The sequence below is a fragment of the Acanthaster planci genome, linkage group LG10, assembly GCF_054643075.1.
Source record: "Acanthaster planci isolate LZ-2023a linkage group LG10, COTS_SCS, whole genome shotgun sequence".
Lineage (NCBI taxonomy): Eukaryota > Metazoa > Echinodermata > Asteroidea > Valvatida > Acanthasteridae > Acanthaster > Acanthaster planci.
The window spans coordinates 6,901,840-6,924,932 of NC_141786.1; the positions used below are offsets into that span (position 1 = coordinate 6,901,840).

Consider the following 23,093-nt stretch of genomic DNA (forward strand, 5'->3'; position numbering starts at 1 on the left):
AATTGGGCGTTTAAAAATATTATTTATCAAGTGCTGAACTAGAAAAAAAAACAACCTGATACACGAAAGCTGCAACACTGCTCCCTAAACTTTTTGAGAAAATAACTCGAAATCTCCAAAAATGTCGGATCTTGGCTCAGACTACGACGAAGAGGAACAAGGGCCTTATTTGGGGGTAAGTGTAGTTAAAAGGGATCAGGAGGGCCATGGTTGCTTTCCAGATTCCTACAATGTAGGCTATGGCCTAGGCCTGTCATAAAAAGAATCCTGCCCAGTTTTCGGACCCCATGTAAATCTCAGTTTCATAGTTTCGTAGACATTCGAAGTCAAGGAAATAGTTCCATATCCAGACATCATTTGACACCCTATGTGCAAACGTTGTCAGACTGGTCTGCAAAATTCCAAGTGTTTCCAAATGAATGGTTCAACATTTTCAGTGCTAAATTTGACTATGTATGCTTTAGGAATTCCTAGGCCAATCTCTGAATGATGCCGATGTGGTGATGGCTAACTAGGCAGTAGTCCTTTACCTTGGCCTATTAACTAACAGTTAACGTTGGGCCTTCTGAAAGGGAAAACTGGTGATGTCTGTATAAATATAGGCTATGGAACTCTCACCGAAGTCAATAACGTCAGTCTCTGTTTAGCTCCATAAATGGGGCCTAGGCCCCCAAGGTAGTGGACTACCTCCCTACCCTGGGTCCCATCCCACACTCACGTGCAGTAAAAAGTGGTCATGACTTCGACCAAATTCATTTTCAAAATGTGTTTATTTTTGTCCTATTAGGAAACATTATCTGATCATTACAATCTTACATGTAACACCAAGGGAAGCATTCGCTGTTGGGTGACATGTTTTCGCTGCCCCTCATAACCGATATATTTGAAGGAGAACTTCTTCGCTTGGTTTGTATACGTCTTAATGGAAGGAAGCTAAAATGTACATGGTCATGTACCTAGTGTGCTAGTGTGCATTGATAATTAACTAAAGGCCCATTCTTCGGCGACGTACAGTGAGTTAAAGTAATAAGACCCGGGCCAGTCTGCTAGACTCCCTCTGCATCGTTGGTCCTGTACAACCCACAAATAGAGGGGACTTTGTGAAAGAGCTTCCTATGAAATAATTTTAGAATCTGTAGAAAGTGAAAAATTGCCTGACCTGAAAGAGAAATACTAATTGTGCCAAAAAATTGACCTCTCACTTCTAAAAATCTGAAATATTGGATGATCAGTGTAAAATAACAAAGTCATTCTGTGGCAGTCTTTTGGTAAAAATTTTAACAAGAACAGGGGACCGAAATTGGTTTAGCAGCTGTAAATTTTGTAACAAATAAAATCAAAGAAATGATTGGCATTAACAAAACTTGTCAAGTCCCGTCTAACTTTTGCGGATGTCGGGCCGGCCCAAATGAATCCAGAACCCATTGACTACAGGTACATGTAAATCTTCACAACATACATGTATACATTTCTCGTTCTCATAAGTGCTGAATCAAACCTAAACATACACAAACAAGGAGACCTAGGATTGATAGTGCCGGAAGTGAAAGGTCCTGAAGGAAAATTTATTTTTCTTACCCATCTCCAGGTGACTTTTCGACAGTATTACTTGAAAAACGTAAAGATAAAATTCTAACGACTCGTGTTTCTGTGGGGTGGCTTCAGTCAGAAATCACACTTTGAAAAATAATAGAATGTTACAGGCCAATGCTATGTAAAATCCCGGTAGGCGGGCCTCGCAAGGGTTTTGAAAGCTCACTGCGAGACTTTGTACTTCCAGGCTCAATCGTAAATTAAGGACTTAAGAATCACGCCTGACAAATGTTCAAGTTGAATTTCTCTATCAGACATTGTTTTGACGGGCAGGGGTTGTGTTGATTTCTTTTTGTGGCTTCAGGAATACGAGGGGGAACGAAATGAGAAAGAGGAGAGACATGGTAAAGGAAAGGCCACACTACCCAACGGAGACACTTATGAGGGCATGTATGAGTTTGGCAAGAGACAAGGCCAGGTAGGTGCCCGGTTTATGGCAAGATATGGGACGTTTTCCGATACTCAACTTCGGCTTCGTCTCAGGCTTCACCTGGTTTTTTAACTAGCTGACTTTGAAGCTGTAAGTCTAATACTGCCACAAAACATCAAATAAGACGCAAGAGAGCCAGAAATTACAGTAAGCCAATTTAATTTAAACGCTTCAGGCCCACAATTGGGGATTGGTTTTGGGAATGAAGCCTGAGACGGAGCCCAAGTCGAGTATTGGTAAAGGGCCATGGATGCAGGGTCATTACAGCCCTTGACCATGCACCTGGGTGGTGTTTCAATAGGCCTGTTTACTGATGACATCAAACTTTGTTTACATGTCGGCATGTGTGCACTTTCCTATGGAGCGAGTGGGAGTTTACGGTCCACAGAGCGGCATAGCAAACACACACACACATGTAAACAAATATTATAGAAAAATCATCAGTGGTGTCATCAGTACAGAGGTCTAACCTGATTTGTAGTCCTTTCGTGGATTTTAATGCTAATGTAAATTTCCATATTCATGAGCAAAACTGAGATGTTATTCCAGGGAAATCTACAGTACTTGTAACCTTGATTTATGCGTCAAAAATTGCTAGATTTTGCTAAATTTGGTGACAAATAAAATGTTCTATCCCGTAAGGCGAATTATCCTTTATTTGTGCGCAAAAAAATTGCTAGATTTTGCTAAATTTGGCGACAGAGGAAATGTTCCATTCCACAAGGCGAAGCTGACTGGAATGGAATGGAACATTTCATCTGTCACCCCCTGAAATTATTCTTACCATTGCACTCACGAAAATTCATTGTTTGTAGACATTGAGATGCAAGCATCTGCAGGATTCCAGCTGACAAATTTAAGTTAATGCCCAAAGTTTTATTGTAAAGCACATTTATTTGCTGCCACCTACTTTTTTTGAGAGCAGCAATAGATGTTCTCTCTTGCCAATTGCTAAAGGATCAGAGCCAAATTTTTGAAATATTTGCCGTTTGGTTACCATGATGATGACAGTGAAATTTGTTTACGTTACTTACATGTAAGTCTGAATTTGTGGACGACGCATCTTGTAGATTTTGACAAAAGTATTTGAACTTCCAGTTGTACCTCCAATCAGCATAGAGAACAGAATAGACAGTTGTGCAGTTGCAGAGAGTTGTCAACAAACATAAAACTCAGGCAAATGTGGAAAATATGAATACATGCCATTTGTAAGTAAAAGCGAAGGATGCCAGTACAGTCGATTCTCATTAATAAGGGGTCCTTCAGACTTTGCAGAGTACCTTGTTACAACCGAAACCTTGTGTTATCAGGAATGAAAACAACAAAGAACAAAGGATTTTGACCTACATGTACAGATTCCCTTGTTACAAGCAGAATGTTGTATAAACAGTACTTATATTAACCCTAACAGTCCTCAGTCCTTCACCTGTTGGAGAACTGAGGACTGTTCGGGTTAATGAGGTTCGATTGCACTTATGCGCCAAACAACTGCACTGATGTAGTTCCAATTTGTGTGTTTGAATATTTAAATTACCCGTGAGCCTGACCATAACATGAGATGTCATGAGAACATCAATCCGCAGGTTATTTTCTAACTCTGTATGCGACTGATTTATTTAATTTTAGTAATTGAGGCGGTAAATTGGACTGTGTCTTACTGTCAGTACACGTAAGTACATTGGAAAACTAAACTGTGGATGTCCTGTGTCACTGGCCTTGCAGGGTGTGTACAAGTTCAAGAACGGTGCCCGGTACATGGGCGAGTACAAACACAACAAGAAGCATGGAACGGGAACATTCATCTACCCAGACGGCTCCAAGTATGAGGGTAAGCAGTGTTGAGAGGCTCAAGGTGGGGTGTAGACATGTTGGGAATGAGTAACTTTGGAGTTTAGGCAGCACCTACACAAACTGACGTGCCTCATGGGTCATTGGAGAACATGTTCACATGTGAGGTCGGCCATATCATTCAGCACAGCCCCTTGTGGACTCACGTGCAGGAAGGTATTGGAACTGGTGCGACTTAACCCTTTCGCGACGGATGACGGTAAGAGCCGCCGTAAAAATTGAGATCCTCAGCCCGCTTTTCAGCTATTATTCTCGGCCCACGTTCGAGCGAACACGGTGAAAGAAGGCAGACCCTGGCTCTTGTATATATGGTGATTGGTCTTTGTGTGTAGCCCAGAAATGAAAAGACCAAATTTTCATCATAATCACCAGCTTCACAATAGTCCCCACTTTGAAAAGAGGCAACGGGAATGTGGAAGCATGAGTAGAGCCGCATGCCACCGAACAATGAGCCTTTTCACCGTGTAATTCAAAGCGTGCAGAGCACGCAGGGCCACAAACCGAGAATTTGCGGTTTGGCAGGTGGCCTTTGTGGCCAAGCAAGGCTGGAACTCTCGAAGTCGGCTTTCAGAAAAAGTTCCCGTCGTCAACGGGTTAAGGTACTTTCAGCTCAAAGCACGACCGTGTTGAGAAGTGATGCAGGACATTCCTGTGTGGAAATGTGGGAAAATACATGTAGCATGCCCCCCTGGATGAATAACATTGGTCCGTAGAGCTGAAGGCAGCCAGATGAAGGCAGGCAGAATGCATGGATCTACAGTATGCAGTGTGCATGTTGAAACCCAATCTGCATGCATTCTTGTATGTTAGGTTCGTGCCATTTTGATGAAATGTACACATGTACACTTTGCTGAGCTACAATCCTGGACAAATCTCATTGGAACATGCCTCCCCTCGCCCCCTGTCAGTGTTGTTTCTCATTGGGTAAGCTGGGCCGAATCTTGGTCCAATAAAAGACCGCAACATTGAATGGGGAGACTATTTTGTCCAGGATTGCAGCTTGGGTTATCTCTTCAACAAGAGCTCAAAAATACAAACAGAAAACAGCAGTCACCAACTTCCTCAGATGGCACAGCAGTTAAGAATGGATAACCCCACTAAACATCACTCCCATTTTCTTCCTAAAACAGGCAACTGGGTGGATGACCAGCGTCACGGCTTTGGTACCTACACCTATCCCAACGGTGACACCTACGAAGGCGAGTGGCAGAGCCACCTGCGGCATGGCCAAGGTGTCTACACCTACAAGGACACGGGCACGCGCTACGTCGGCACCTGGGTGAACGGCAAGCGTGAGGGTGCCGGAGAGTTGATCCACGCCAACCATCGTTTCCAGGGAGGATGGATCGCTGATCAGGTGACTGATTTTTTCCTCTCCCTTTTTTACCCCACGCCAACAGCATTAATTCTACAACAAATTTGGCCTAGGTACAATTATTTTTTTTTTTTGCCAAAAATACCAATATCACAGCCATACTCCTTCACAAAATTAGGCTTCAGAGATGCTGACCCTCAGTGGTCATTTGCCCCAGATTTTTGCATTACTGTTTTTTGAAACTGAGATAGTGTTGCAGAGCGATTTTTGGTACAACACCTGGCTGTGGCCCACAGCCACTAAGGAGGGGACGTTTACACGTTTAAGCGTTCAAATAAAAAAGTTCAAAATCTGTTGAAAGATTTGCCCAAATGTTTAAACGGGACCGCCCCTTTTAGAGGTTTGAAGTTTTAATTGATGGAATCTGGCATTCATTTTTATTGTAAACGATGCCTGGAAAATCTAATCTGATTTTCGGAACACTTTACTGCTCAGTCATAGCAAAGGAATACCATGAATTCATCACCGGAACTTTGTATCAACTATTTACATTGCACACAGTTTGTTATGCTTCACGTTTTCAGTGACACCATGGTGAGGGTGGGACGTTTTAAACATTTACGGAGTGTGGGAAAGTTTTCAAAACGTTTTTCAAGTTAAACGTAAATTCCCACCTTTAACGGCCCCTTGAGGGTCCCACACATGCTCGACCACACATCCTCGGGATCACCGACCAAAGGATTGAGTCGCATAATACAGGCATGTGTCCAATGATGTTGCTGACTACACCAAGTATATACTAGGAATGAAGATGGTACTTACTGCTTTTGACGCATGCGTGGCTGTACGCTTGTTCACTTCAGTTTGGTGCTGATGTTTACCTTCCCGTCCAGAAATTGAAGTACGGCCCAAGTTGGATGGCACTTCATGAAATTTCACTGTTGCATTGCTGTCATTTTGTAAATGGATAGGTTTAATATTATCTGTCGGTGAAAAAGTAACAGTTTTTTCTTGTTTATGTTGCAGCCACAAGGGAAGGGCAAGTATTTGTTTGACATCGGATGCGAACAGCACGGTCAGTACGTCCCAGTGGAGCAGGTAAGTTTCCAGAACTGAACTGCTCCAATCTTGGCATTTCCTTTGACCCACACCATGACCCAAAAAACAAGCCAGTCACCTGCATAACCTGCAGCATTTGATATCCTTTGATATCCCCTTTGCAAGCACGTTAGGAGTGCATAGGTCTCACAGACAGTCGTCTGGCCAGGATGACACCCTTCCATGTTGCCGTTTTTCCTACTTAACACGCTGGTACCACAAATCGACCGACACATTGATCTTTTGAAGTCCAGTGGGTTGAGGAGACGTCCCTACAAACTGGTTTTGCAAAAAAACAGATGAGGGCCCCCTACTCCAGAAGCCTTGGTGGCATCGGGGTGGAGACAAGTACACTTGCAAGCAGAAGATCACCCAACTTGAAATATGTTACCCTTTTGCATTAGCTGTTGCACAGGATCTAAAACCAGCCTTTACAGTGGACAAACATTATCAGGTTGTTAAACTTGATTTAGTACGAATGTTCTTGGAAAGACAACCATCATTAATTTTTGTGAAGCAGAGCCTTTTAAAGAAGTTCTAGCAATACCCTTTTATTATTAGTTTGAAAATGATATAATTTTGTTTATTTGTAGCGGCCAAGCCAGTGGTCCAGGAGAGCTTTATCTTGGAGTTCAAGCTAAATGTTTTTGTCTTTGTTTCCAGCCACAGAATGGCGACCAAGAGGATGAAGAGGCACAGACTGTCACGATTCCCAAATGGCGGGCCGGAGAGATCCGGGCCGTCAGCGAGTACAACCCAGCGGAGGAGCTAGCGGCAGCCGCAGCAGCTGAGGCGGAGGCACAGCGGGCTGCTGAGGAGGAAGAGGAGAAGATGGAGGAAGGTGGGCAGGAAGCATCGGCGGAAGGGGGTGCGGAGGGGGAAGCAGCTGCAGGTGAGGTTGTCAGATGTGACTAAGAGGGGCAGCAGGGGGTGTATAGATGGGGATGCTGGGGGGGAGCTGCTGGGGAGCGTGTCAGATGTGGCTGAGAGGGGCAGCAGGGGGTGTATAGATGGGGATGCTTGGGGGGGAGCTGCTGGGGAGCGTGTCAGATGTGGCTGAGAGGGGCAGCAGGGGGTGTATAGATGGGGATGCTTGGGGGGGAGCTGCTGGGGAGCGTGTCAGATGTGGCTGAGAGGGGCAGCAGGGGGTGTATAGATGGGGGTGCTGGGGGGGAGCTGCTGGGAAGCGTGTCAGATGGGGGGGAGAGAGGCAGGAGAGGGTGTATAGAGGGGGATGTGGGGGGGGGGGGAGCTGCTGGTAAGTGTGTCAGATGTGGCTGAGAGGGGCAGCAGGGGGTGTATAGCTGGGGATGCTTGGGGGGAGCTGCTGGGGAGCGTGTCAGATGTGACTAAGAGGGACAGCAGGGGGTGTATAGATAGGGATGCTGGGGGGGGGGAGCTGGTGGTAAGTGTGTCAGATGTGGCTGAGAGGGGCAGCAGAGGGTGTATAGATAGGGATGCTGGGGGGGGGAGCTGGTGGTAAGTGTGTCAGATGTGGCTGAGAGGGGCAGCGGGGGGTGTATAGCTGGGGATGCTTGGGGGGGAGCTGCTGGGGAGCGTGTCAGATGTGGCTGAGAGGGGCAGCAGGGGGTGTATAGATGGGGATGCTGGGGGGGGGGAGCTGGTGGTAAGTGTGTCAGATGTGGCTGAGAGGGGCAGCAGGGGGTGTATAGATGGGGATGCTGGGGGGGGGGGGAGCTGCTGGTAAGTGTGTCAGATGTGGCTGAGAGGGGCAGCAGGGGGTGAATAGATGGGGATGTGGGGGGGGGAGCTGCTGGTAAGTGTGTCAGATGTGGCTGAGAGAGGCAGCAGGGGGTGTATAGATAGGGATGTGGGGGGGAGCTGGTGGTAAGTGTGTCAGATGTGGCTGAGAGGGGCAGCAGGGGGTGTATAGATGGGGATGCTGGCGGGGAGCTGGTGGTAAGCGTGTCAGATGTGGCTGAGAGGGGCAGCAGGGGGTGTATAGATAGGGATGCTGGGGGGAGGGGGAGCTGGTGGTAAGTGTGTCAGATGTGGCTGAGAGGGGCAGCAGGGGGTGTATAGATGGGGATGTGGGGGGGAGCTGCTGGTAAGTGTGTCAGATGTGGCTGAGAGGGGCAGCAGGGGGTGTATAGATAGGGATGCTTGGGGGGGGAGCTGCTGGTAAGTGTGTCAGATGTGGCTGAGAGGGGCAGCAGGGGGTGTATAGATGGGGATGCTGGCGGGGAGCTGGTGGTAAGCGTGTCAGATGTGGCTGAGAGGGGCAGCAGGGGGTGTATAGATAGGGATGCTGGGGGGGAGCTGCTGGTAAGTGTGTCAGATGTGGCTGAGAGGGGCAGCAGGGGGTGTATAGATAGGGATGCTGGGGGGGGGAGCTGCTGGTAAGTGTGTCAGATGTGGCTGAGAGGGGCAGCTGGGGGTGTTTAGATAGGGATGCTGGGGGGGGGGGAGCTGGTGGTAAGTGTGTCAGATGCGGCTGAGAGGGGCAGCAGGGGGTGTATAGATAGGGATGCTGGGGGGGGGGGGGGGAGCTGGTGGTAAGTGTGTCAGATGTGGCTGAGAGGGGCAGCAGGGGGTGTATAGATGGGGATGTGGGAGGGAGCTGGTGGTAAGTGTGTCAGATGTGGCTGAGAGGGGCAGCAGGGGGTGTATAGATGGGGATGCTGGGGGGGGGAGCTGGTGGTAAGTGTGTCAGATGTGGCTGAGAGGGGTAGCAGGGGGTGTATAGATAGGGATGCTGGGGGGGGAGCTGGTGGTAAGTGTGTCAGATGTGGCTGAGAGGGGCAGCAAGGGGGTGTATAGATGGGGATGTGGGAGGGAGCTGGTGGTAAGTGTGTCAGATGTGGCTGAGAGGGGCAGCAGGGGGTGTATAGATAGGGATGCTGGGGGGGGAGCTGCTGGTAAGTGTGTCAGATGTGGCTGAGAGGGGCAGCAGGGGGTGTATAGATAGGGATGCTGGGGGGGAGCTGCTGGTAAGTGTGTCAGATGTGGCTGAGAGGGGCAGCAGGGGGTGTATAGATAGGGATGCTGGGGGGGGGGAGCTGCTGGTAAGTGTGTCAGATGTGGCTGAGAGGGGCAGCAGGGGGTGTATAGATAGGGATGCTGGGGGGGAGCTGGTGGTAAGTGTGTCAGATGTGGCTGAGAGGGGCAGCAGGGGGTGTATAGATGGGGATGTGGGGGGGGGAGCTGGTGGTAAGTGTGTCAGATGTGGCTGAGAGGGGCAGCTGGGGGTGTTTAGATAGGGATGCTGGGGGGGGGGAGCTGGTGGTAAGTGTGTCAGATGCGGCTGAGAGGGGCAGCAGGGGGTGTATAGATAGGGATGCTGGGGGGGGGAGCTGGTGGTAAGTGTGTCAGATGTGGCTGAGAGGGGCAGCAGGGGGTGTATAGATGGGGATGTGGGAGGGAACTGGTGGTAAGCGTGTCGGATGTGTCTGAGAGGGGCAGCAGGGGGTGTATAGATGGGGATGCTGGTAAGTGTGTCAGATGTGGCTGAGAGGGGCAGCAGGGTGTGGATAGATTGGGATGCTGAGGGGGCAGGAGCTGGTGGTAAGTGTGTCAGATGTGGCTGAGAGGGGCAGCAGGGGGTGTATAGATGGGGATGTGGGAGGGAGCTGGTGGTAAGTGTGTCAGATGTGGCTGAGAGGGGCAGCAGGGGGTGTATAGATAGGGATGCTGGGGGGGGAGCTGCTGGTAAGTGTGTCAGATGTGGCTGAGAGGGGCAGCAGGGGGTGTATAGATAGGGATGTGGGGGGGAGCTGGTGGTGTGTCAGATGTGGCTGAGAGGGGCAGCAGGGGGTGTATAGATGGGGATGTAGGGGGGAGCTGCTGGTAAGTGTGTCAGATGTGGCTGAGAGGGGCAGCAGGGGGTGTATAGATGGGGATGTGGGAGGGAGCTGGTGGTAAGTGTGTCAGATGTGGCTGAGAGGGGCAGCAGGGGGTGTATAGATGGGGATGCTGGGGGGGGGGAGCTGGTGGTAAGTGTGTCAGATGAGGCTGAGAGAGGCAGCAGGGGGTGTATAGATGGGGATGCTGGGGGGGGGAGCTGCTGGTAAGTGTGTCAGATGAGGCTGAGAGAGGCAGCAGGGGGTGTATAGATGGGGATGTGGGAGGGAGCTGGTGGTAAGTGTGTCAGATGTGGCTGAGAGGGGCAGCAGGGGGTGTATAGATGGGGATGCTGGGGGGGGGAGCTGGTGGTAAGTGTGTCAGATGTGGCTGAGAGAGGCAGCAGGGGGTGTATAGATAGGGATGCTGGGGGGAGGGGGAGCTGGTGGTAAGTGTGTCAGATGTGGCTGAGAGGGGGAGCAGGGGGTGTATAGATGGGGATGCTGGGGGGGGAGAGCTGGTGGTAAGTGTGTCAGATGTGGCTGAGAGGGGCAGCAGGGGGTGTATAGATAGGGATGCTGGGGGGGGGAGCTGCTGGTAAGTGTGTCAGATGTGGCTGAGAGGTGGAGCAGGGGGTGTATAGATGGGGATGCTGGGGGGGGAGCTGGTGGTAAGTGTGTTAGATGTGGCTGAGAGGGGGAGGGGGGGAGAGCTATTGGTAAGGATGCTGAGGGGGCAGGAGCTGTTGGTGAGGATCCGAAAAATGGTTAAGATGGGCAGGTTGCTTAGAGGGACTGCAGAAATTCTGTTAACCACATGCTGCGGGTGGTTTGAAAAATGCAGTGCATGAAAACAGGCAAATTTCAAGATTTTCAGTTTTCAAAAATCTTCGAAAATTCATCGTTTCAATTAATGGACGTTTATACCCACATGAATTACCTTCTGGTGGCCACTGTAGCCTGACAGACAAAATCTATTGACGCCCGAGTATTTCAGCCGGGCCTGCAGCCTTGTAAAAAGAGCCGAGATTGTGCGGTGTTATATAATGTCTTTTGTTCACGAACCTGGCTCAGTGCGCTGCTGACCTCTTTTCAATAGGGGCCAGATTAGCATGTAGTAGCGCTGTGTAGCTCATCGCTGCATTGCTGGAGCGCTCTTGTCCCTGGTGGTAATCCGCTCGACTAAATGCCCCAAACCGTGGTATACTGTTTCAAAACAAGGCTGGATTATCTCCACTATTGAGAGTGAAGAAATGTTGGTAATGCCCAGCAGCTCAGTCTTTTGTGCCAAGCACAGTCTTTCGTTACAAAGCCCGCTCTTTTGTCCCGGTTTCGGGCTCCCCGGCTTCGTGTATAAAGCCTATGTGCTCGAAAACGGGTCACCCAGCAGGTAGTGGTTAAAGGTCTCAGACATAGTTATATTTACCTCTTTTCCTCCATTATTTTGCGTTTCCCCTTGTTTCCCCTTTTAAAACTTCCTTTTTTCAACCCCCCCTACTCAATGCCCTTGCACTCGTTTAATGACTAGAGACTTGACTTCTAGTCTGCTTATCACAACTCATTGCATTAGAATTAGTGTTCAACTTCTGTGTATACAGTCGTATTTCTTGGCGTAAAAACAACAGGAGATTGGCAAATAACAAACTCATTTAGTTAATGAGGCACCTGACTTGGACCCTGTCGGCCAGTTCTGCCACTTTGGGCACCAAGTGAATTTCGCTGGCAGTGTTGTGTGACGTCACGTTCATATCGCTTTCACATTCTCTAAAAGTGTGAACTGGCCTTCATGTTTCCTATACCACCTCAAACTAAACCATGTTTTTTTGTTATTAAAAAAAATTGTGGATGGGTCATCCTGTAAATGTGTGGTTTGACATTCTCTGTCCCTGTGACACCTGACCTGTACATGTTTTTAATTGATTGACTTCAGGTTATTTTATTTGTGGTCAGGTAATTTGCCATTTGAAATTACAGAATGTGCTCTAAACATTACACAAAATCAAACACCTGATGTGACTGGACCGGGAAAAAAATGGACTTCAAATTTATAGCATGACTCATATTCATCAGTGAATAAATACAGTGCGAGACAATGTAATTCAAATTGCAATGAGTGAAATGCGGTCTCTACTGTATCCTCTGTGCTTAGCCCAAGAAGGAGCCACTGAGGGCGAACCAGTTGCACCCCCGGAAGGAGAAGGGGAGGCTCCACCTCCAGCGGAGGGGGATGAAAGCCAACAGGAAGCTGCCGATGAAGGTGGGGAGGGTGACGATGATCAGAAACCGCCTTCACCGGTAGTGGAAGAGGCCGAGGAAGCAGATTAAAGGGGAGTTGAGGTACAGCCCTATGGATTGGGGCATTTTTGAAGGGGGGGAGGTTCGTTGTTTGAAGAACTGTGGGATGGTGACCGGTATCGTTGAGGGACACATCTATCTGGCCGTTGTGTTCTGAAGGAGAGGTAGAAATTCTGGCGTGATATGTCAAAAACAGACTCTTCTGATCACTCTTGGAAATGGAAATACCACAAAACAAACAAATGTTTTCACCTCTTATGAACTTCAAATTTGTACATTTTGCTCAAGACAGTCCATTTTCGAGAATTAAATCTCTCCAAGGGGGAATATCTGAATTTATACAGCAGAATAAAAGTTTCTGACCAGCTCCCTAGAAGAACTTGGTTTTGACACATCGCAGATGTTCGTTGGGTTACTCCAGTCGTTTCTCAATGCCAGTTTGAAGGACCTGTGTCTGTAATGACGCCTTCACTGGGCTGTTCCCTTTTCTTGTTGTGTGTACATAGTTTCCTGGCACTTGCTGCCCTATTGCTCTAATTGGGGTCAGTGTTTTTTAACTGTAGAGAAAATTGGATACAAATAAAAAAGAAGTTCTCTTTAAATTCACTTTCCGAGGCATATTGTATTGTGCAAGTGTTGAACGGATGCAGAGTCAAAAATGGACAAAGTTCTGTGCTGCATTGGCAAGTTACAAATTCATGCGTAAGGCTGTAACCAGGGACAGACCCTGACAAGTTTTTTTTTTTGGGGGGGTAATAAATTGGTTTTTGTTGGCCGAAAATGTTGCAAATGTTTTATGTAACTTTTTTTATGGCCTTGCTTCGGGTTAACGCTACAGTTTGGTGCTTGTCACACCCTTTTATAAGATAATAGACCAAAACAATTGCCGCTGTCATAGAAACGAATTTGGTGGGGGAGGGTGTGTAGCTTCCATTGCCCCTCCCTGACCCAGGATCTGCCCTTGGCTGCGACCAAATCAGGTACATCTATTTTTGTGGCTATGACTATGGCTATAAGTTTTGTCACTGATGCACTGTGCTGAATAGCCACAGCCCAGTCAATGTGGCTCTGTTTATTGCACTCTATCCTCTCTGAGAAGTTTTGGTTCCAAAGTCTGAAGTTGGCGCTACTCTATGTACAGCTCTGAATGTAAAGATGGTACACCGCCCTCTATGGTTCATTTTCAGATAACTCTACTGCAGCAGCCAAAATAGTAAAGTTGCTTCAAGTGCATTTAAAATTGCATATTGTCTCTTAGTTATCAAAAGAACGGTTAATGATTTGTACGAAGGGTTTTCAGGCTAAAAGACGTTTCGGCAAAAAAAATTTTTACGAGTAAAGGAAAAAGCTGGAGTAGCATTGAATTTTGATGTAAAATGCATCAGAAAAATGATGCACAGACAGGGTTTTCAAAAAGTTGGATAGGTTGTTTCATTCAATTGTGCTTTAATACAAAATATCTGGCCCCATTTGGTTTTCCTTTTGGGGGGAAGGTGGTTGCTGGTACATCATGAGCTTAGAGGAGGGGACCTGCTTCCAGATCAGAAATATGCCCAAACTGTGGCCAGGTACAGGCACCCAAGTTAGAGATGATGCCCAAACTACATGTATGGCCATGTGCCCAGATCAGAGGCAAGATGCCCAAACTATGCCAAAGGTCACAACTGCATTTTTATATAAAAAGTTTGAGCAGTGACCAATCGTTGACCACTGATCAATTTTCCCTGGTGACCTGATCACAAAGTACATGTACATTCAGGGTACCAAGCAATATCCATCGGTGGATGACAACTGATTGCTCGAAACCGCCCATAGTTTGGGATAGTCCACTTGTGCTGAAGGCACAGACAACTTGCAGCACTAGAGTTTTGGGTTGTCCAACTGTTGTATTATTTAACAGATTTCCTCGTTACTGTTCAATTTCCTGTGTTTATGAGCGAGCATACAAAATTTAAGTACATGTACCTGGATTAGAGCCGTCCGTCGAAGAGAACTTCATTAATGAAATTGAAATTTCTGATTTTTAATGGATTTTTTTTTACAGTTTGAATAATCCTGATTGTTTATTTATATGTATTAATAATATTCAGTGCCTTGTTGATTTGAAAATGAATTAAAAGTTTGCGAACATGTATTCCTGGGAAATGTGACGTCTGACTGTGCTATTCTTTGTCGTCTGTGCTGTTTCAAAAACCCCTAAGTGGTAAATCTGAACAAAAGTTGTTGAAGTGTTATTGGGACATGCCCGTCATGCTTGAGGGTACCTGGGTTCACCTGGCTAAGGAGGGAATTGAATACCTACATGAAAGAAGGGCACAATTTCAGCAAAACCTTTTTTGAGTTCAAAGGAAAAAGGTGGATATGTTTTGAAGGAGTTACAAAGGAAATAAATTGACTCTCCAAAGGCCAAAATGGTGGAGTTGGGCCTTTCTTTTAATGAGGTATTGAATTGAGTGTGAAGAGAAATCCATTGAATATGAATAGCAGAAGGCTGGAGCATGGATAAGGTAATTCTTTTCAAGGGTTTCTCATAGCAAAAAAGGGTCATGACTTCTCCAAAATGGTAAATGGGGAGTCAGGTTGGCGCAGTGGTTCTTTCCTCGCCTTCCACCTCTGTGGTCCCGGGTTCGATTCCCGACCTGGTCCACATGTGGATTGGGTTTTCAGTCCCTACCTGATTCCGTTGGTTTAGCCAGAATATTCCTCGGGGGTTTTCCGCCCACCTCTAAAACTGTAAACTGCTTCTTATTGTCTCCTCTTTACTGATGTTGGTGAATGTGGGCCGTTTGGCGGCTGCCCGAGGCACCCCTGTATGCCATTGGCTCAACTACATGTATGTTTAAATGTATTCATTGTTCCACGCTTAATGTCTTCATTGTACAGCACATTTGAACGTATCTATATGAAATTTGGGCTTTATAAATGAATTTATTATTATTAAATGATTATGTGAATCCTGGACACCGTTCATTTTTTAAAGTCTAGGTGTACTTGGTGCAAAGATGAAACCCACAATTCAGCCTACTTTCTCTAATCTGGCCCAGAAGTGTCTGCCTGAATGTGTAATCACCAGTTGAGAGCAGACATGGAAATTGCAACAAAATACCGCCCTGGAGCCGGATGTTAAAAGTGCCTTACGCAACTACTTAATGGGCATTTCAATTTGCTTTGTGCAAATGCCCATGCGTGCCTGGTCTTTGCTGTGGATAAATCCAATCATGCTATTTAATACATGTACCAGCATTTGTTTTTTTATTTGTCACAATTGGAGCATACTTGAAATTTCTCATTTCTGTACCTTATTTTTAGAACTTGCTGACGTAAAATACAATGCCTGCCAAAAGGACAGCATCAAAATCTCGTGCAAACAAAAGCAAGGAATTAATACTGTCATAGTTAAAGGAATCAGGAAATGGAAATATTTTCATAAATTTTACTAAAAACCCTCGAAATCGCATCTTTGGGTTTCAATTAACCTGATTTTAAATTTTTGTTTTGCCATTTTGACCCACACCTTGATGCGTTTGGTTTTTATGCTAATACATATTTGCATATTCACGAGCAGAACTATGATGTCATCCACGGCACTGAATCTCAATGTTGCATGGATTTGTGCACAGAAAACTTCTAGATTTTTTTAACCACTGCTACGGCAGATTTCATTTCTTTGGCAATTTATTGCTGTGTAAGTATATGGCAATAATCCAGCAAAAATCCTCTTCACAGAAATGTTCCCAGATAGCAAATTTGGGGTTCACAATTTGAACATGAAAATATTTAACCTGAACCATGTCTTCCTGGAATCACATGTACATTAAAGCAAAAGTGCCCTCACTTGTCGAGAAATGCTTGGTAAATATGTAATGTTTCAAAAAGTGCACCGTTCAGTTCACGAAACTCAAACAAGATATCACACCGTCTTCATACATAGAAAAAGAGTACAGAGATACACAAAGAGTGATTCTAGGAAAAATTCATTTCCTGGTTCCTTTATGGTTCAAAACCAGGAAGTACCTTCAAGCAACTCTGAGGCATCTTTGAGATAACTAGAAATAGTACACCTTTGGGGTATTGTATGCGGTCCAGAAAAAATGGGTAAAATCATGGCTTGTGGACGGTATTTTATTCCACATGCTGTAAGTAATGTCAGTTTCACATCAATATGCTTGCATATACATACACACGTTGGTTTTTTAAATACAAGTAAACTGCACAAATCAGTGCTGTAACCATGTACGTCTTCCTGAGCTGCTCATGTATCCCGCATCCACACCAATAGTCAATAGCCCCTTGTGGTTTACAAGAACAAGTGCATGTGGTCCTTCAGGCCTCATACACAGCAACCATGTTTGGTGACTGCTTCAGCTTTCGTTCCTTCTCACTTCTGACGAAGGCAAAGTGCATGCATTCATTCACCGCACACATGCAGAGCACATTAGCAAATAATGCCATCAGCAGATTTCACATGTACAGTGGTCTCTTGTTGGGACAAACTGTTAATTCCATTCCATTCTGAAGATGGTGAGCACATGGCCCAGCTTTAATGTGCACGGCAAATTTGAGACTTTCAGACACTTGGCCATAAGCAGACATACATGTACATGTACCAGTCCCACATGTTTGGTACCCATTCACCTTGGTGGTGAGGGGCAATTGTTACGTTCTCGCCCAAGCACTCCAGCACCTTTGGGATTCAAACCCACAGACCATCGGCACATGAGTCACAAACACCAGAGGGACTGGACCGATGCACACATGCTCAAGTCAACATTTTAGCTAGGTCAGGCTATAATTACATCAGCGAGAGTAAACTGTATGAACTACCAAGACAACCATTAACGACACACAACCCCGCTCTTGCTTATTACAAAAAGGATATTTATTTCTAGGCCACAACTTCAACATCATATCTTACTAACACTTTTCCAGCGTGCGAGTAGTTCAAATTTGTCTAAATCAACAAAGACATTTATGAGAAGCAGTATCCGTCTGCTAGCTGGAAATATTAATATCCTGAAGGGACAGCACCTTTAATAAAGTTGAACAGAGTTTCCATAGCAACAGCTATTTCTTCTGATGCACTACAATAAATCAGGGAAAGACCTCACTATGACCCCACTATGTAATAGCAAAACTGTTTACCACACTATCACGTAATTGTAATATGTAATAGCAAAACTGTTTACCACACTATCACGTAATTGAATACCATGTGTTTCTTGTGCCGCCGTGGAGGGTCCTGGTGTGGTCAAAAATTTACACAATGATTTTACACTATGGCCTCGCTACCGTTTCAAGGACCCTGCACATCGTATCCCACTGATTTTTTCTGTTATGTCTAGCAGCAAAACTTTGTAAATTTTCACGGGTTATCAGCAGAAGCACAAACTGATGTGGACGAAAAACACGGAATAAGTGTTAAACAGAACAAAATTTGTCTTTTGAAAACACTGCATGAGCAGTGAAACATTACTGCTTTGAAGAAGCATTTGATTACATAAAAACTCTGCAGTTTGAGACAATGTTCTGAGGTGGATTTGGGGGAAAACGAAATATCCACAGAAAAAAGTAATCACCAGAGGTTTTGAGGGCACTGCAGCAGGGTGTAGGGTCTTTATGGTATACATACCGGTACATGCATGTGTTTGCCTGGAAGCAGCCCTTGGAAATACCCATTTCTGATGTTCTCTATCAACTTGTAACAATAAAAACACCTTCATGGTAAACTCGCGACGTTCATACATTTCAAAAAGGCGATCGATGGAGAAATCCTAAAATCAGGAAAAACCATGTCACATCTCACCCCTGAATGAATGTGACTGTTTGACTGAGCCAAATTGTTAAAAAGGCAATACAGTTCCACAAGTGTACTGCAGCGTACAGGGGTATTTCCCAGTACGCTGAAATCTTGCTTCCTTTGAAAGACAAGGTCAGAAGATTCAGCATGAACTAGGCACTGTTTAGTTAGAACAATTTGCCAATGAACAAGGGTTCGACTTTTAGTATTTATCACTGTAGGTACCCAAAAAAAGGAATGTACACCTTTGAATTCTTTCCTGATCAGTGCTGGATATATCAGTTGAGGCACTCACAGGACAAAACTTCTAAATGGAATCACATTGGGGTCTCAGCACCACTTCAGAAAACGACCTACACTACATGTACGTGCCCCTAAACAGAGTGGAATTCTATAATCTAGTTTGCACACCTGTCACACGGATCCACAATTCACAGACTTCAAACATGACTGGTTTCCGGAGATCAGCTTTTGATTGACACAACATTTGCGCCGGTTTTCATCACTTCCCCTTGGAGGAAGATTACTGTGATCGTAGAGGGCACCACTTTTCGGCAGCTTCTCTGCTGTGGTCTCCGCAACGCTCAATTCCTGAGACACTAACATGTGGTTTCATTTACTTATCACAAGTTAGGGTCTCAGGGACTGAGAGGTGGGTATCGTGTCCAATCAGATGTCCCGATGTATGTGATTGCAACCACCTCCTCCAATCACAGCTTCTGGTCCAGATTGGCGAATGAAATTTGTTCCATGCTGACAAGTGCCATCACCTGAACTACAATAGTACCTGTCCACTGACCAATCAAGTCCTGAGATGTGGGACCCCTGTGTAGCAACCAATGGTGCCAATATCAAACAGCTGCCTAACAGCACAAAACTTAGCCCAACAGAGAAAATGTGAGCATAGCAAGAACGGGCTAGGACCAGCAAAAAAAGCCATTCGTTCACAGCTCTTTTTTAGCAATTTTGGCCACAGCCAACAAACAACATAGCCAATTGCTGGCAGCTGCAACCACTTTCCATAGAACCTTTATTTCCAGCCATAGTCAGTTGGTTTGCAAACAGCCTTGTACTAAGAGTCAATACACTGCTTAGCAGAGTTTTGCGCTAAGCAAACAATGAGTGGAAGACCAGTCTCAAGGATTGTACACTGCATGGCACTCTGGTTGGTAACCTGTTTTTTGCTGTTAACAGCAGTATTTGGGTCTGCACCAGTCCATCCAGTCAGATCCCTCAATAACCACACTACTGGTAAAAGTACCTAGGAGTTGTCCAATCAGATCCTACGATGTTCAAGTCTGTGACTATCCAAGCCGCGTCTTGTCAGGTCCATCGATGCCTGTGCAAACCTTTTGGAAAGTTAGTGGGTTGTATAGATATCGCCTTAAGGTGTATTTCTTATCTTTACAACCGACTACCTCACGCAAAGGGAACGCCTGCTGACTAGTCTACAGAGGTCGTCCAGCCGCACCTGTCCAAGAAAGCCAGTCTACTGACAGCAACATGGACACAGTCCACCCAGTTCTGTCCAAAGACAGCCCTTGTTCACATGCACATATCTAGGGCTGAAAAATACCACGGGGAACATCACTGAGGCAAACACCTGACACGGTGCACAGAATAATTGGGTACAGTAGGCACTCATGGTAAGGAGTGTATAGCCAACATGACCCCCCCCCAAGCAGGTAGGTTATAGAGACTGGTAATCAGGTTCTCCTGTACATCTAAATGATAACTCTACAGCATCAACATCCATTTGTCCTCGGGCTGCAAGTTTCCAATACGTTTTTCCATCGATTAATCGTTTGCTTTTCAATTTTGATTTTGAACGATCAAAAGCATTTTATTTTTTCTGACCCTGATTTTCACCTAGAGATTATCGACACCAAACAAACCCAGAGGAAATGTGGGGTGGGAAGGCGAGGAGCCTTTTACAACGCGTCATCAGCCTGTCCACAAATTAAGCCTGTCTTTGTGTTCATCGCACTTGAATCTTCTCAAGTTTCCTGTGTCAACATTTTGCACGGGTAAAACTCATTTTATTTCAAAGGGTCTGGTACAGTCTATCATTCGTCCATCGTGTTCCTTTGAGGCAACAAACTAACTGAGAATCTAAAGAAGGGTGCCTGAGAACAAACCTGATGACGTTTCAGTTCAGTGAATACGGCAGATTCTGAGAAAAACAATACTCTAGGATTTTGATTTCAGATCAAAAGGGGCCCCGAGTCATATTTTGAACTGCATCTGAATTCAGCGTCTGAAGCCGTTCTCCCGTTCAGCCAAATGCAGTTAAGCGATGTCACACCCTGATCTGACGAACTGTAGTAACCGGGCACGTGTGTGTGTGTGTGTGTGTGGTACGTGTATCACACTTGCTTCTAATGGCAATATTCCAAAAATTGTTCTTCAGATGCTTCGCTTAAATGGCCTTCTTTCATTGGCTTCTTCAAAATTGACAGCTTTCCGCAGAGCATAATTTCACAGGGAGTTTAATCCCATAACCATCTTTAAACCAAGAATGCTTTTCAACAATAATTTTGTCAATACTTTTGACCACACTACTTCTATTTCTGTTTAAAGGGGGCGTGCCCATTGATCTCAATGCCTACATGTACACCAACTCACATCAATGGACGCACCCATTCATATCAATGGGCACCCTATTCCTCTCAGAGGACACACCCACTGATCTCATTCAACAAACCCCTTCATCTTGATGGGAATTCCAATCATGGCTCAGGTGGGCCGTGCCCTCAGGAGACAATCCACCTGCACAGAGCCCCGGGTTAGTCTCTTCTCTGGCAGTTTCCCCTCCTTCTTGTTTCTGCAATGGCCGAGTGGACTTGTGCTGGTACCATCTAGTTTCCCAAATGCACCTGGAAGACAGGTTAAGATGATCAGAATGTTTACTACCATGTGCCGAGGAAAAACACTTGAAAGTTATCAGATGGATCTAGTAAACTTTTGCACAAAAGCTGTTGACTACTCTGAACCATATGCAGAACTGGTATGCAGATCACATGTACCCACCCGTACCCACACACACACGTACCCACATGTGCAAATACCCAAATGTACCCACATGTAAAATTGGGAGTGAAGGGGAATCCCAGCTGTTTTGGTAATTCTCGAAACAGCCGACTCATACATGAGGAAGTACATAAGGCGCGACGTCCACTGCTGGCCGGTTTCTCTACAGGCCAGCCCCTTTCTGGCCGGTAGCTTTTAATCCCCCTTCAACCGGCCGGGGCTACCGGCCGAACCTGCGCTTAAGGGCCCTCCTGCCTGGAGATTCTTTGTGTTTCTGCTTTCTAGTAGGAGTCAACTGCTGACGAACACCACAATGGGATTTCTTTAATTGGCTTAATCCTACCCAGCCAAACAATGGGACTTAGTGACCTGTCACGGACATGGGCCTGGCAACTATTTCCGGTGGAGTGTTATGGCTGAGTGGTCTTCCAGAAAATTTTCTTGATTTGAGCTGCTTTTTACACTGTATGTGATCAAGAAATATCTCCATAGCCATTCAACTTCAATCATTGTTATTGTAATTCTATTTAATTTATTGTATTTTTGATTAATTTAGTGTATTTTTAAATATTTGTAATGCCCATTACAACATTTCTATGGTTTCTGTGCAATATAAATGCATTATTATTATCTTCAACAGATTTCGAAATTTACTTTTAAGATTAGAGCTGCTGAAATTCCAAATATTATTTCAATTCATGGTCAAAAAGAAAAACACCACACAATCAAATTAAATGAAATGTAACATGTACTAAATTATTTCTTTAAACACCACCTACCCTAAGAAATCTGAAATGACAAGAGAAATCAGCCAAGTTTTGAAAATATTCAAAGTACACGCAGTGACTTCACAGATTCCTCGCGCCTTCGTTGACAGTTCTATCCTCGTACACCTGTCAGAGTTTTTGGCAGCGTTCATTTACAGCCAGTAGAGTTCTACATTTGTTCTCAGTGTACCAGTCTTTGAAGTCGGGAAACTGCATTCTTGCCTTTTGGAATATTGCCTGAAGAACTGTGCGATCGATCGTTGGGATCTTGCATTTCTTGTTACTGAGTTCCCCGAGTGGCTTCTCGTGGAAGAATTACTCTTCCGGTTATCTTGTGTGTTTTTTATTTGTTTTGTAAAAGGGAGAGGACTACGGAAAACAAGCCCTCGTAGCAATGGTGGAGCTACAAACCCACAGGGCATGTTGAGTGCATTTGTGACCATGTACTGTGCATGAACTCCTCGCAGCGCTGCAGTTAGCGTGCAATGTAAGCGCGTGCAAGCTGGTTTCATTTTGCCATTCGCAACCCATTAAAACAAACAAATGCCGCATGTCGATTTCATTCTCGCATTTGAGACTGTGTTGAGGCGGATTTGCAAATAATGGCCGCCCGTAAGGCACGGGGAAAAAAAAAAGAGTTTATAGAATCACAGTAATGTTGCCTTAACTAAAAAGGTTTTCTCATAAGATCCTTAAACTTTCATAAAATCGACGGATCAAGACCGTGAACCAGGAGAGTCATGAGTTATCATGAAACCTGTGCATGTACTTTGACCTATTCCTTCATGCTTTCATTCAAGGTCTCTGTACAACAAAGATACATGTACCACTCCAAGCAAGAAATTTAGCTTGTTAACGGAGTTGACACTAATCCGCTTAAATGCTCATTATTTATCAGTGGAGGGCCTGGGAAGTAAGCCCTCAATTCAGCAACTTTGAAATGCCGACGGGCCAGACCAGCCCGTACAGGCCGTGAAAGGCAGTAATACATGTCGAGGATTATACCGGCCACAAAAGGGGCAAGCAGTCTCGGCCTGTAGAGATACCGGCCGGCAGTGGACGCCACGCCTAACAGAGCGTTGCCAATTATATGAATATTCAGATATTCAACCGATTATCA

The 23,093-nt window shown here is 45.6% G+C and overlaps 1 protein-coding gene and 1 long non-coding RNA gene across 2 annotated transcripts in view; one reads left to right on the forward strand and one right to left on the reverse strand.

Annotated features, from left to right (window-relative positions):
• Nucleotides 1-4: 4 nt before the first annotated feature.
• On the forward strand, nucleotides 5-14,524 carry rsph1 (radial spoke head component 1). Its single transcript, XM_022251735.2, has 7 exons — nucleotides 5-175; nucleotides 1,898-2,011; nucleotides 3,746-3,851; nucleotides 5,002-5,228; nucleotides 6,213-6,284; nucleotides 6,948-7,176; nucleotides 12,234-14,524. The coding sequence occupies exons 1-7, from the start codon at nucleotides 122-124 to the stop codon at nucleotides 12,407-12,409; spliced, it is 978 nt and encodes a 325-aa protein (XP_022107427.1). The 5' UTR covers nucleotides 5-121; the 3' UTR covers nucleotides 12,410-14,524.
• Nucleotides 14,525-17,236: 2,712 nt separating this feature from the next.
• The window catches only part of LOC110988330 (uncharacterized), a 107,448-nt gene continuing 101,591 nt past the window's right edge, over nucleotides 17,237-23,093 (reverse strand). The window contains exon 7 of the long non-coding RNA XR_015426604.1: nucleotides 17,237-21,052. This is a non-coding gene — a long non-coding RNA (uncharacterized LOC110988330). The remainder of the gene's footprint in view (nucleotides 21,053-23,093) is intronic.